Below are 16,169 nucleotides of genomic sequence, written 5' to 3' on the forward strand. Positions count from 1 at the left end.
TATTTTTGGTTTCTTTCGTTGGTTTTCGTGTGTACAGTTCGTAGATTTTTCACGGTAGTGATGGTCCAGTCTGGAATTGGTCCCGGCACTTTCAAGACTAGACTGTACCGAAAATTAGAAAAATTATCCAAGACCAATTGTACTATAAAGGACAAATTGCCTTTAATTACACTCCTTTTTTTCATTTTTTGTTTCTCATTTTATTTATCTAACGCTTGTTTCAAGAACGCGGAGGATAAATTTACAAGTTTCTTCTGACAAAAATGTATCAGATAGTAACTAATTATAAGTTTGAGGTTCTAAAAAAGAAGATTACTTCTTATATCACTCATTGGAATATAGAAGACTGTATGGTTTTTGGCTCTTTAAACATGAAACAATTGATTGTTTGTTTCATAAATGATGATAGTTTATTTGATAATTAATTAATTATAACTGCAGAGTTCTAAGGATTATAATAATAATAATAATAGAAAATTTGTAATATTTAGCTCGTTCTAGTAGTCTAGTCTCGTATTAGTCCCGAGATACTCAAGACTGGCACTAACTGATTGTGTGATGATACAGTCAGTAATAAAATAAGTATAATCAAATACTGTAGACTACGGAATAACAGAGTTTATGGCCCAGTTAGATAATCCTCGTTGATTCTTGTTTTTTTCTTGTTGATTCAACATTTGGTTTACAATTTGTAATCGGTTGACAATAATCGATCATAGTATGTATATATTGTACCACGATATCATAATCTAGAATTAAAAAATTGTTTCGATATAATTTAAAATACATAATTTTTAATTTTAAACGAGACTTGGAATATTCATTTGTAAATATAATTCCGAATGTTACGATGAATAAAATTGACAAGTTGTGACAGAGAAATTAAAAGTACAAAAACGTATAAAAATCGTATTCTCCACACAATATTCTAAGAACTACTAGAACGAAAAAAAAAGAAGAAATTATGGTAAACCTCCTCGTTAAATTACAAGTCAAGTTCGACTATGAATTCACATTTGAAAACTACAGTCAATAAAAAACCTATGTTCGATGGATTTCATTCATTCCATTCATCGTATATTCGCTTTCAAACTAATAAATCAAACTTCGGAGGATCGAGTAACACCCGTACGACCGTGAATCTATCGTGGCTGGACCATTTGCCGCAAATCAGAGTCTAGGGTCTAAATCTGAAGTTAATCCCTAGGGTAACTGAACTGGAACGTTGATATAAATCAGTTTTAAGTACGCCCAAGTGTGCAGTGTATCATTACACGTGCTATTTTTAGCTAATCCACCAATGCTGCTGCATGACCAAGATACACGGAAGAATCTTTCGTGGAAACGGCCTGGTGATCGGCTTTCTCCGGAACATTTTCCGCTCTGCGGGACTAACTCCGCGAAATCGCATGATCTTCAGAGAAACGACGTGTCAGAACAATCCGACGTTTTCGCGGAACGCTTGCATTTTCGGCGAACTAACAGAAACGAAAATGGGTCAACGTTTTCGAATATTATTCTAAAAATTTTGGACGATGGTATATGGATCTTTTGATGAAACGATAATCAATGATAGTTAATATTATCAGTAATAATGTGTATAATGTATTATATAATTTGTTAATGATAATATTTTATTTAACGATGGTAAAAATGGTATCGTTGGATCGTATACCATTCATAATAATTTGAGTCAAGTTACTTAATTTTGGAACATTTCTTCTTAATTTTCGCTCTGTATTTTATACAATAAGATATAGAATTCAAATTAAATATTATAAAGTTGAACGTGATCTAAATCAAATTTATAAATATAAATCTGATCCAAAAATTTCATTTAAAATGCAATGTTGTGGTTATCTACGATCCAACGATATCAATCTACGATTGAGGACATCTGTAGAACTGTTTTAGATATTCGATAATTTGCAATTCACAAATTTTTACAATTCATGAAGATTCTGGAATACTTGTATATCCTGCAATTTCTAACTTTTAAATCGTAGAATGGAATTCAATAGAATAGAAATAATATGCGTGTTTCTACAATTTATGTATTGACTATTCAGCAACTTGTTTCATATCGTAGTAAATAACGAAAATTCTGCAATTTTCAATCAATTTTTTTGGAACACGAACTTTTCACACACGATTAAATTATTTTATTATTTTATGTAAATTACTTGAAGATAATTTCAATCGAAATAAAAAACAAATCTAAAGAAGCTTTTTCTTATTGAAACATCAAGAATTAAGCTTACTACAGGTGTCCAATATCGTCGAACGATGCAGATGATGACTAATGATGAGATTGGTGTTTCAATTATTCACGTCTTTTTTGAATATGAAGATGATTTGATCACCGATAGTAGCAACCGCAGTCAGCAATTTCCTGCGTTCCTTATAATCGTGCTCGTTAAAACCGAAGTTGTGAGATGAGCTGAGATGGTCGAAGAATATCCGATTTTAATACCGTGATAGTACGAAGGACGTCAATTAAGGAAATTACCGGTCCCTTATTTCCTCGATTTTCTAACTCAAAACTGATCTCGGTTTGATCCTTCATCGAATCTTATAACGGATGATCCGGGCAATCAATCTCAAATAATTTTTCGTTACGAAGTTTAAAGATGTTAGAGGTTTCGTGTACTTTTAATTTTTTCAATATTATATACTTAAACAAAATCTAAAATAAATATTTGGAAAGTAAATTAAAATTTAACGAAAGAGAGATTTATATAGAATTCACAGAGAATTCGTGGTATAAAGCGAGTACGGTAGATTCCATGGCTCGAAATAAATTGAAATTGAAGAATAATTTTTTGTTGCATGGAGCTTCGTTTCCCAGAAATATAACTTTGAAATTCAATCGCGTATTCTGACATTTATGTCTGTCATTTTATGTAATTGTTTCCGTTATAAATTGCTACTATATTTGTATTTTAGATATAACAAATACGAGGAAAGGTTATTTTATCATTTCGATTTATTTAGAATAGAATGCACTTGCGTTACGAATTATGACACACTATTTATGTTAACATTTCAACTCCAGACTGTACAAATTAGACTGTAGAATCTAGACTGTTTTGTTATTTAAAGATTTTGAAACATTTTTGTTGACGTCACGAGTTTTTTAGAATTTTAGGTTTTCTTGGATTTTAGTATCCCTTTTTAGAATTCTAAGACCTCTAAGAACCTTAGGATTCTTCAGGGTTTTAGAATTTTTAAGTAATAGAATCTTTCATATACCACATTGAAATTATACAAAACTCAATATACATAATGATAATATCGAAAATTTAGAATCCAAGATTTATTACAATCCACGTACCTTGAACTATTTCAAAATCTCCCTTAGGCAAGATTAAAAGCACATGAATCCTTTTAACATCGGAATCACGACGATTCGAAAGAAAAAAAGAAAGAGAGAAAAAGACATCAAACACGAGAAAATCATCGCGATATCATCGGCGTTCCGATTGCGACACAATTTTCCTAACCTGAACATTCTGTTTGAACTAACAAGATTAGGGTCTTCTGAGACTGACGGTGATTGGAGCGATGATTGAACCACGCGACGCAAGCTCGCCTCGACGAATTCTGGCTCTCGTCGAACAGAACGGAAAAAAGATTAGGGATAGATAAAACAAAAGCACAGAGGGAGGCAACAAGACGTTCTCAAACACAAGCGCAAGTAACATTCAGAGTATAATTACGGTGATTAGAAAAAAGGTTGCTCTTTCGAGATTGGACGGAAAGCCTGATTGATTCGTTGGTCTGTTCGTTGCGCCACGGCTCACGCTAAAGGCAAGATACAATCAAACTGACACAGAAAGGACTCTTAAAAAATCATACATGAATATAAATACCGAGACGTGTCCTTTATACAGTGGCTCACAAAAATATTCGAACACTTGTACACACCTTTTATGAATATATTATATGTTATATGAAACATTTTGAAATTTCATTAACACTGTAATGAGACCCTATAGAATGACTATATCTGTGTGATAAAGTCTAAAAGAAATATGAATATATATATATAGAAATTATAAGTTGTTTAGTACAATTCATTTTGCAGAGACCATAAAAGTATTTAAATAGACAGTTATTCGTTATATTAATGAACATTACTAATTTTTTATCGAATATATGCCTGCAATAAATATCTTGTAATTTCAATACATACATGTACATTCTTAGATTTGATCAATGTAATCATAATATTCGTGTCTCATTACAGTGCTAATGAAATTTCAAAATGTTTTCATAACACGCATGATACAGACACACAAGTATTCTATGCTAAGTGTCCAAAATACTTGTGGAAACTTTTTTCGAACATATTACGAATGTTTTTGCAGAAACTTTTTTATGACACACGACATGATCACATTGGTAAAGTTTGAAAGAAATTTGAAAATGTACATAGCAGTTACGTAATATTTATTGCAGAAATACACTTCGTTATGGTTGCGAAATTATTTGAATGATTTAAACAGACACAACATTCGTTCTATTAATAAGTTTCCGTATTTAATGGGATCACTTTTAACACTAATTATAAGGCAACTGTTCATGCTATATACTAATTTATATGTCTTATAATTTCTATATACATTATACATTCTCAGATTCCAAATTCTACCACTATAACCATAACAGTCGCGTCTCATTATAAGAAAAAAGTTTTGTATAATACACGTAATATATTTACAAAAATTTCCTATGATAGGTGTCCAAATACTTTCGTGAATTACTGTATATAAAAAAGGAAGAGAAGGAAAATATATAAAAGGGTAAAAAATGTGACAGTTATGTTCGAGCAGGTCCTCGGCTAGATCCTTCGACATATCCTCCATGTATATCCTCTCGCTGACACATTCCACGATATATTTCATCATCTTTACGTTTTCCCCGTTTTAACTTAACCCATTACGTACCACGTGCGAAACATTGCATAGTTTTGCCTTGTCTAATGAACGAACGAGTGCTTTCTCAATGATTTCTGATCAATGTGAAAGTTTCGTTTTCTTCTTGGTTGCAGCTATAAAGTGTCCTGTCTAGTGGAATCGCATTAGTCTCTTTAGTTAGTTTTCTCAGTGTACTGCTTATTATGGAGCTGTTACTTGTACGTAATGTGTTAATACGTGGCTTATAGTACGAATAAACTCTGCCGTAATAGAGTTTTCATATATAAAAGTGTATTGAGCATAACTTCAAAATATGTGTATATATTTTATAATGTAATTTCTCAGTTACGACAAGATTATTCGCGTGTTTCATGCAGATGAGTCGCAGAAGAGAGAAAAAAAAAAAAAGAAAAAAAGAAAGACAGAACTTACTGAGCAACACAATAGTGGCGTGTTACGCCAAGATCCGATCGAACGAATTGGAGAGAACGCTTCCTCGACCCATTTTAAAATTCACAGAGGAAACGATCCGAATTTCCATCGTGCGCGTCTGGCTTGGGAACACGATTCTCTCTCTCTCGTGGCCAGATGCTCGGGACAGTCGTATAAAAATAATTCGCGTACGAATAATCGAGAGTATATTGCTTTAATGCACATACACATACATACGCGTGGATCATGGAAGATCGAGCCAGAGGAGGAATTCCGCTCGAAGAGAGAAACTACTTACCTATCGCTAACGAGACACGATCTGGCCGGTGGAACACCCTCGCGAGAACGCCTATTCGACCGGAAACACACTCGAGAAACCGTCCTCGACGGAAATATATCAACGATATATGTTTCTGTACCGAAATTCACGGCCTGCCCTCGTCAGTTCTCATGCATGTGTGTGAGTGAGTGAGTGAGTAAGTAAGTGAGTGAGTGAGTGAGTGAGTGAGTGAGTGAGTGAGTGAGTGTGTGAGTATGTGTGTGTGTGTGATTTTATATAAAATTGGACTCTTCTCACGTGCCACTTGTACATATTAGAGAAATTTCTCGTGTTCGTATATCGTCAAAATTAAAGAATGAGTTAAGAGTTATATAATTAGAGAAATATCATCTTTGTTCGAGATTGGGAGATCTGAGGAAAATTATTAAGGGAGTTTGGTTAAATTGATACTTGGAAGACTTGGAAGTTCTGAGCGTCTGTGAAAAGCAATTACGTATAAGGCGTTGACTGCTCAGAGATTGGAATAGTTATGAAATGTTCTTATCGTTAGGCACTTGGAAGAATTGTCTCGCTTGTCGAGATGCATGATTCTAAATATTTTTTATGAAAATTAATAAATAAATTCGTGAAACATCATTATGGTGATGACCTTAAGCGACTAGAATAATTTCTTAAACATTGAAAAGCAGACATGTGAAATGTCCTATTTGAAAGTCCGAAGAGGTTAATTGTCAAAATTTGATAAATCAATATTTCGTGTTAAGAATTGCTAATGTCTAACATTGTCACTATTGTCATTGATTTTTTAGTCTTTTAATTCTCACATAATACTTAGAACTTTTCTCAGACTTTCAACGTTCTAAAAATAAACCACTGTATAATTCTATCAAATTTTAGTTTAAATGAAAGTGAATAAATTTATTTATAAAATAAATTAGAAGACCGAGGACATTTATGGATATTCATATTCTTACGAGCACAACGAAAAGGATGGAACTTACTATACGTTATGTGCATTCTATTCACTTTATAGATTTAAATTTTTCATAAATGTATAAATATGCACGATCCAATTCGAACAACGCTCGAAACAACATCGATTAGTCATATCAACATTAAATAACATTTAAATCGAAGAAGACATTATTATAACAATGTCACACACCGACGCAAGTAAGAGATCATAAAACAGGTCATTGTACAAGTGGTAATCGCGTCATAGGAAGAGACACGAACGATTTTTTACAGACTTTCTTTCACGGAAATGCTGCAGACATTTGCGATTGAGTAAGAGCCGCGGAGACGCTGTAAATTGGTATAATAAACATACATAACGAGCAGACGGAGATGTGTATGATTATATACGTGTATGTGTCTTTTTATGTGTTTTTAGTGTAAGAAGTTTGTTTTCCGAGGGATTCCCCGCAATGGTGGAAGACAGACACGCGGCCTCGCTGTGTTTCGCTCAATCTGTCGCCTAATGAAAATCAGAACCAAAGAAAAAAAAAAGAAAAAACTAAAAGAACAAAAAGAAAAACAGACGGGAGAGCCTGGATACTGGTCCCGACGAAAATTCTACCCATATAAAATTCGGAATTAATTGGTCGAGGCGAAGCTTTTTCGCCTTTGCTGTAAACGAGACGTAGTTCACCTCGACCCAGACACGTGGGCAGACCGGCTGAGAAAAAGTTTGTGGGACTGTCCGTGGAAGTAACGAAAGGAGATCCACCACTGGTGTGAGAACTTCTCCTGACTCGATCGGTCACGTCCATTCTGTTTCTCGTATCACATAATTTTATTGTTCTCTATTAAGAATATTTATGAATTTTTTCATAAGCCTATACCTATGCACATGTATAAATGTATGTGTGTATGTATTGTATAACATCAGACCATTGCCTTTGGACACACAACGTATGCAGAGACTTGCATCGAGCTCCTTTAATTTTTTTTTTTATTTACCTTCAGTTTTTCTTTTTTTTTTTTACCATCCCGTGATGAACGAGAATGATATATTATATACTTTCTTACATATATCATATATTCTGCGACAAAACACGGAATTGATGCTCTGTAAATGCAGACAGTTCCAAAAACTGACCGTGTGGTACATGTGGCATCAAACGTATACACGGTATACGTACTTGCACGCGTATGAAAAAAGAATGGAAACCACGAGGGACCAGCCAGGCCCCATCATCGTCGTAGATAAAAAGGAAACATTGCAACGAACGGCGACGCAAAGCTGTACAGACAGACAGCGCGGCCAGATAGGGAGGTTGTAAAGGTAAAAAATAAATAAATATAGATATATAACATTGTCTCTATATATATATACATATATATAGAGACAAAAGAAAGAGTCAGTCACTTGTTGAAACTGACAAATAAAAGACACGACGACGAGACGCTTGGTTTCTTTCATATTTTTGTACAAGGATCACACGAGCTGTGGGTATATTATATGAGGTGTATATATATATGTATGTATATATATATACTATATATATATAAATAGAATATCAAATGAAAAAAAAGATATATATATACGGTGCTTGGTATAAGAAACAATGGTAAACACTCACATAGACCTCTTCCCATTGCGAGACATACCGCACCAGTCTTGACAATCGTAGTAACCTAACCAGCGACAACAGTTTCGCAAGCCTGAGGATCCTGAGAGCACGGCCAGCATGCAGGATCTGGAAGGACTCGCTAAAGTCCTGAAACTGACGATTTAGACGATTATCCTATGAGAACGTTGGCTCTCTACGCGGCCCATCAAAGCTGCGTGGAATTGAATCTCAGCTTGCCGCCATCGGGAGTAAATGAGAGCGGTTTAAACCGAGTTTGCGTTGTCTAGTCTACCGGGATTTTCATGGAAATTATAGCGCGTTGTCAAGATAGAGTTAATTAAACCTGAAGCTTCTAAAGGGATCCTTTAGAAAAATTGGTAAAGGGTTGTAAGTTGCGAGAGTAATTTTGCTACAAATTTTGAAAGTAACGATCGTAAGGTTAATTTAACGAGCACTATTCTTATTTTAAATAACGCTGTAATTTTTCCTGGTTGTTGTACCGTATTATCTGGTTTATTCATTTTATTATTTTTACAGGTAGTAGTTTTCGAATTGGCACTTTACGTTAGTGCGGTATTAACGAAAAATTTGAAGTTGCAAGAAAAATCAATTAGAAAACAAGAATGAAATTGTTTGAAAAGCTTTTAAATTTGTTTAATATTAATATTTCATGTGTACATCGTTTTAAACAGCTCTCATTCTCAGATGATCTCATCGAAGTGTATTACGTCTGACGGAATTTCACAATTGAATAGAAACATTGTTAGGTATAAGAGGACGTTGAAATTACACAAATATTTACAAAGTATTACGATCATTCTATTCCATGAATCCAAATTGTTTACATTTGTATCTCACTGATAGAGATACATGTGTCGAGTAAACTGCAACGAATTAATTTTCTCTTAAAATGAACAGTTGGAAGTCACACTGACTTTCAAGATGTTACTTACTGGTCAGGGTGTAAATTAATGTTAACTTAACACCGAAATAAAAAATAAAAAATTAAGTGTCGTAGGAATACAAAGAATTGAAATATTGGTCTCGTGTACCAAGAAACAGCTATGATTAATTTATTTACGCAGCTGGAAAGATTATACGTTGAAATGTTACGTATCTCGTCAAGGCTCGTGTAAACAGATTAATTACATAAATCGAGTTTGCAGAGAAACTAAAACACAACTCTGGCTTAACGAATTAATGCAAGAAATATGTACACCAGAGTGAGGATAATTAATATGCACTTACTTGATTAAATATGAGGAAAATGTAGTCTAGTGGTATGGAGGAAATGAGGTCGAGAAAGAACCAAGTCCTGAGGTAGTGTTTCGCGATTAACTTCGGGTCCAGGATCACTTGTTCGGCGTTATCCTGTTGCATTATGCCTGGAAGCAACACAAATAATACACATTTTAACCTTCATCGAATCAGACATTACTTATTCCTTATTTTCTTTTATCTCTTAGGTGTTAAAAAAATAAATTGTTGTTAATTTTTCTTATTGTTTTTAAAATATTTTAATTAATTTAAGAAAGGGATTGCCAGAATCAAGAAATTGATAATTAGAATATTTTTTTAACTTGAAATTATGATATAATTTCCGTAATCAAATTTCTGACAAAGAAACATTTTTTAATCAGATTTTTTGTAAAGGAAGATATTTTAATAAAATGTTTAATATAGAAAGATCTTTAGTAAGATAGTTGACAAATTTAATATCTCCAAATTAATTATTATATTTATATGAAAACAGCAATCTTTACGTGATTCTTAATTTTTTAAGTATACGAGCGTTCTAAAATTCTTAAATACTAACTTTCGATATAAATCACATTTTATAAGAATTATTAATTGATTTTTAAAGTAACAAACGTTTCGTGGATCTGAAACCACACACGTTCTTAAGTACACATAAATACAGAATTTTTCTGCAATTACGTCTCTCTACAACACATCTATATTTATATTGAATGTTACTTTGAAGTTTCTGAAAACCCTCAGTGAGTTGGTGATTACGCTTTGATCGCAATAAATGGACCTTCAGAAATAAATAGAAACTCTAACAGCGAATTAACAGAAATAAATAGAAGTGGAAGGATCAATAGTGCCTCTTTGGATGGTCGAACTAAGAGAGATAGTTCAGTGTATAATTTATATGTATATGCATTTGCATGTTGGTACCCTGAAGTTTATAATGTGGCTTTTCTCACATTTGCCAGCAGATAACTATTTCTGTATGTGTTCATCTTTTCATTGATTTTCTCAATCCCTCGAGGATTGAAAATTATCTAGGCTAACGTTTACCTAGACGGTTTGAGTATTTTGTCATTCATCTAGAAGCTTCTTGTAAAAATTGTTATGTGGATAATTTCATAAGATAAAATTTTGATTTCTTCATATTATTTTCTTAGATCTCTTTGATCGATTTATTGTATCGATAGATCAATTTCGGCATTTACATGTAACGTGGAAATTTAGTTATTGTTAAATGTATCTTCACATTTTATTCCAATAAGAATAATAGATTTCATGACTTACACCGATTTTCTCAATTAATCTCTCAATTAATAAACCCATCCACTTTTAGATTTCTCAGTTTTCTAAAAATTTCATTATCTCCAAATTTCATTATCTACATTATCATAAGACATTTCAAAACAAAAACGATCAAATCTAACAATTTCCCTCATATTTAGTTCTATATAAACCAAGAATTTCTTGTTTCACTTCATTAACGTTATAGATCCATCCATCCACTTGTAGATCCTTATTTTTCCAAATTCTATTATATCATTGCAAAACATTTCAATGCAGAAATAATAAATATATCTGACAACTCCAACGACATTTTATTTTTCCCGCAAACGGTCGCCTCATTAGCATCCAAACATTTCATTTCTTTATCGACCGTATCCGGTCCACCTAGTGTCCAGTCGTTAATATTCGTCACGCGGAACGCAATATTGGTCAACGACTGTTAATCTGGATCAAGAATTCGCGACAATCGCAAATCGACGCAGTTCACGTGCAGTGTTTAACGCGTACAATGGTTCCTCATCGGACACGGCACGTGACCTAATTTCCCTCCGTTCCTGGGATCCAACTCAAACGCGTTTCAAATTAATCCCCCGGCAATAACGAAAACGTCTGAGCCACTATACGTGTCGAGCAATGTTATTATTGCACGGAACCGCTTGAAGGGTTGCCAACCGAACGTGCCTCCACCGCGACGTTTCCCTTCTAGATTTAATAACCGCCGACGATGCATTTAGGAAACTCTTGATGTGTAGGTTCTCTCGATAGGTTTCCAATGAAGGAGCGGCTCTAGGATGTTTTCGAATAGTGTGTTTGCTACTGGTCGATGCTTAGCGAATTCAATTATTTGGGTCGTAATTGAAAGCTGGTTGAAGCAGTGGACAATGAGATGGACACAATACTAAAGGAAACTCGAATATAGTAAACAATATCAAGATCTCTTGATATCTTGGAAATTACTTCTGTGCGTACTTGAAAATGTAGGCAATATATTTTTTGATATATAGGAAAACTCGAAACGAATCATTTTTCCAGAAACAAGGATTATGTCACCTTCGTAACGATAAGAGTTCTTGTATTTAAGAAAGCTATAATAAAAATAGTTTTTATTTATTATTTATTGTATTCAAGTGTACAGGTATCTTAGTTTGCAAAATGTGTTGCAACGAGGAAAATTTGTTGTAAAGAATCGCAATTGACTACTAGAAATAAGTATAAATTAAACAAAATTTTGTATTTTAATATTATCGAATAGTAATAAAATAATCCACCTGATGTTCTAAATGTGATTAAAGAATTCGTACAATTTCCTTTGTAGGAATTAGCTCTTTCAGTCTATTTTCCGTTATTCAAACCGCCTTTGATAAAACGAAATTGGATCCTCCGGTCCCGCATCGGAATGTAACTTCATAAAAATGTAATCGACTCGCGTTAAAGCCACGATTCACTCGGTTCCATGCTTTTGTTCGTTCTCTTTCACGATTCTCCTGACAGCAACCTTCCCTTTAATGTCAACAATTACAAGTTTCTTCTTTTCAAATTTCTGCCGAGCTTTCTGAAGGCAGTGACACTGACGTTATCTCAAAGGAGGCTGCAGCTCGAAGCCTTTTCGCAACAATATTACGTAATCGCGACCAAATGGAGGAATATATGAAAAATTCTGCTGTGGGAATTTTTTGAATAAAATTCTATCAGTTCCGCTTAGCTGTTAATCAATAGCGAACGTGCGATAATTAGTCTGCTGATTTTTATGGAAAAATTTGAAAATGCAAAAATACGCGGAATATGTGCAATACGTAAAAATATATAAAATAGCTGAAACATAGTGCTTAGAACATTTAACGTATAAAACAATTTTCTATCTAGGTTACATTTTTTTAATTATCTTCACACAGATGTGAATTTTTTCGAGATGTGAAATATTTTCGTTATTCCAAGTGGATCACAGAGGAACAAATAGGAATCATATTTCCAATTCTATGTATTGAATCTCCCCCCCCTTTTTTTTTTTTTTTTTTTGTAGAACGTTTAGTATCTTTGAGACCTTTTCAAAGCCTGGAAGCATAACGATGAACTCCTTACAAAAACAACTGACGAATATCTACAGGAAAGATGTACCCCTTTAGACATCTGTGATTTAATAAAATCGCATTTATTGTACGTTGCTAATATTATTATTCCACTAGAGAACACAAACCTCGAAATTCCTCGAAACAACAAATTCTTTCTTCTCTCCAAAGTTCTGTCCAACTTTAATCTATATACGAATCACCCTCACTTCTTTATACTAGAAAAGACATGTATGAAAAACAACACGACTTTTCATATAATTTTCAACGTTCACGTAGCTGCACATGAAAACGAGAATGCGTGGTATAGTTAACTGAATCGTCGCGTCGGTCGTTTAGGGAGGAAGTAGAGATTTGGGTTGGTCCGATGAGAGGAGCACGGAATGGGCGACAGAAAAATGAGAAGAGGAACGAGGTCGACCATTCTTTCCTCAATGTCCTTTTCCCGACGTGCACGCGACAATGCAAACTTTGCATCGCTTCTGGCTTCCCCTTCCGCGGACACGAGGTTACCATTAGTCCCGATGTGATCGTCCAGCAAAATGCCGAGTCTTTTCGTCGCTTCTTTTTGTACCTGGGGATCGAACGATTTTAGCTGAATACTTCAGCACACCGCCGATAAGGCTTTGAAACGAGCAAGCAGACGGAACTCAATCGGAATGAGAAACTTTTTAGACGGTGAGATTCGCGTTAGCAAATGGTCTTCGATTCCCTAGGCTTGCCTCCTTCTTTTTTATTATCGAGCGACTTTAAATTGTATGAATGTGTCTTTAGTGACCGACTGGCGATTGTTATATCTAGACTGCTGACTTTTATGCTCTTATGCAAAATTTCAACATATACAAATGAACAGGATGAATAGAATACGCGAAAATATGTGAAATATCCAAAATGGAGTGCACACTATAACTTTCAGTAGGCGAAATAGATTTCTATTTGGATTATCTTTTTAATTTGCGTTGATAAAATACGAACCTACGCAAAAATTGTATTTATATCACGGATAGAAATTCTCTGAGTAAACAAATATGCAAACGAAAAGATAGCTGTCGAATATTTTATGATTTGGAAATGTTTGTAACAGTGTTTCATAGGAAAACGAAGTTTGCTGAAAGATATAACCAGCTTTCTTGACTTTTTCCTTCCTTTTATACTATGTGTACAGATTGTATACTAAAATACAGATTCCGGCAATGTTGAATATGTATTTATGTTGAATTTTTACTACAGAACATTTGTATTCTTTCTGCGAGAGCGAACGTTGTAATTTTTCTCGTTTTTGTCTCTTTTCTTTAGGTAGCTTACAATCTTTACTGTCGTGGTTTTGATAAATCGTTATTTTTCTGCTTCTCAGCTTTCGTTATTTTAACTGGTACACTGATATTATTGATTATCTTGCTTTCTAAAACGTTACATTAAATGTTATTTGTGCTTTTGGACATTTGGATAAATTGATTATATTTTATTATCTAATTATTACCTGCACTTCTTAAGATTAAACCTTTTTAGTTTCAAATCACATGAGTTTCGTATGTGTACTCACCTGTCCTGAAGTTGACGACAATGTCTATGAGGAATATCGTGTCGGAAAGGCAGTTGAAGGCTATCCACCTAGTGCTTAGGTCGTCATTGAAAAAACTAATGGCGACTGGCAGAATTATCAGATTAGCTACCAGCAGGAGGAGCATGCAGAGATCCCAGTAGAATCTGAAATCAGATACGAAACCAATGTTATTAATTCATTATTCTCCATTACTTGCAAAATATCTACATTACTATGTAATAATATTGCTTGTCAGAAAAATGACCAGTCGATAATAAGTCATTTAGAATTCAAATCGATAATAATTTCAATTTTTATTGGAAAACGCCGAATCATATAAATCTGAATATTATGAGCCGTTATTGTCAATAATTTTCAGCAACAACTCTTAACGTATATGCGAACAACAGTTCAACGAACAGTAGAATTACAGTAGAATAATCGTCTTAAGTAGAATATTCCGTAATGGCCAGACACAACGTAGTCTAGCAATGAATATTGTTCGATTCACGAAAATGAGATGAAACATAAATTTCTTATATCGATATCATTCATAACCAATATTTTAGGCATTTTACGTATACATTAACACTCTTAATTAGCATTTTTAATACTCTTTTCGCAATAGTTGTATACCTGAATTTCTGTATCACAAGAGCATTTACATTTTAAAAGGAATTTTACTTTAGAAAATAGGAAGAATGCTAAAGTCACTGTACAAGGTCCTAAGAAACTTTTTTCCAGTATCCTTCGTACTTTCTTTATTTTTCTTTTAAATACTTTTGAAACTGTTTCTTGCAATATGTTTTTACATTTTTTATTATATCGTATACCGTTGACGTTATTGACTTTGCAAATTACTTTGGCAAGTGGAACGAGCCTTAAAATTAACATTCCAATATCATAAATGCATACTTTCGACGAGTCTAAAAAATCGAAGTCTAACTCAAAGCAAATATCTCAACAAATGTGAAAGTTGCGAAAACGTGTTTCAGATGAAAGTGGTTGGATACCAGAGAACATGCTAGCAGATCGTGTTGATACCTTGTAAAGATAAAGTTTATTTCTCGAAATAGAAATATACGTCCTTCAGTACATATTTTTATACTTAACACTGAAACATGTATATTTCTATACTTTTGTGTATAGGGTGTTTCGCTTAAATCGTACATCAAAATCATTTCCCTTGCTACTAGAAATAGCAGAAGTTTACAACAATACAATACAACACGTGTCAATATATATATATATAAAAGTAAATAAAACAACGTTTAATAATGTTTAAGCGTTTGTGAAATCATTTAATAGCGTTTTTATAATTCGATGTATATAGACTTTTTAATATAAAATATCTGTGCCTTTGAAAAATACAACAAATTTCATGTGATTCAATCGCATTAATTAAAAAACGGAAAGAAAATACCCACAGGATGATTAAAACGAAACGTTTTCCTGTCTCGTGCCATTCAAGAGCTCTCAGCTTCCTGTCTCACTAAATTAGCCAGTTCTTTTCCTTTCATTCTCAGGATCAGTCATAGCCTTCCCTGAATTTTGCATTAGAATTTTGTAATCCAGGCCCAACGTGTAACCTACTTATCTCAAAAGGCTGCGGCCTTCTTCAAACCGGTCATTCCATTTATTGTCTTTCCGGGCCAACTTTACTCAATTACCAAGACCTAAGCCAACGTTTTAAGCGCATCTACCACGTGCTCTGCTCGCAAACGTCGACCAGAAATTTTATTTTCATTCTGTTTACGGTGGAATGCTGCGCCTTACGACGAATTTACGTTACCCGGATTCTTTTCGTACCGTTTC

At 33.8% G+C, this 16,169-nt stretch overlaps 2 protein-coding genes across 13 annotated transcripts in view; both read right to left on the reverse strand.

Annotated features, from left to right (window-relative positions):
- The window catches only part of LOC126873748 (uncharacterized), a 327,994-nt gene that overhangs the window by 36,758 nt on the left and 275,067 nt on the right, over positions 1-16,169 (reverse strand). The gene's annotated exons all lie outside the window — the stretch shown is intronic.
- LOC126873706 (potassium/sodium hyperpolarization-activated cyclic nucleotide-gated channel 3) overlaps positions 1-16,169 on the reverse strand; it is a 212,211-nt gene that overhangs the window by 24,435 nt on the left and 171,607 nt on the right. For all 11 annotated transcript variants that reach the window (XM_050634855.1, XM_050634854.1, XM_050634852.1 and 8 more), the window contains 3 exons: positions 14,355-14,518; positions 9,456-9,592; positions 8,217-8,360 (listed from right to left, as the gene is read on the reverse strand). In XM_050634855.1, coding sequence (XP_050490812.1) covers positions 8,217-8,360; positions 9,456-9,592; positions 14,355-14,518 — 445 coding nt within the window. The remainder of the gene's footprint in view (positions 1-8,216; positions 8,361-9,455; positions 9,593-14,354; positions 14,519-16,169) is intronic.

The sequence above is a fragment of the Bombus huntii genome, chromosome 15 (genome assembly GCF_024542735.1).
Source record: "Bombus huntii isolate Logan2020A chromosome 15, iyBomHunt1.1, whole genome shotgun sequence".
NCBI lineage: Eukaryota > Metazoa > Arthropoda > Insecta > Hymenoptera > Apidae > Bombus > Bombus huntii.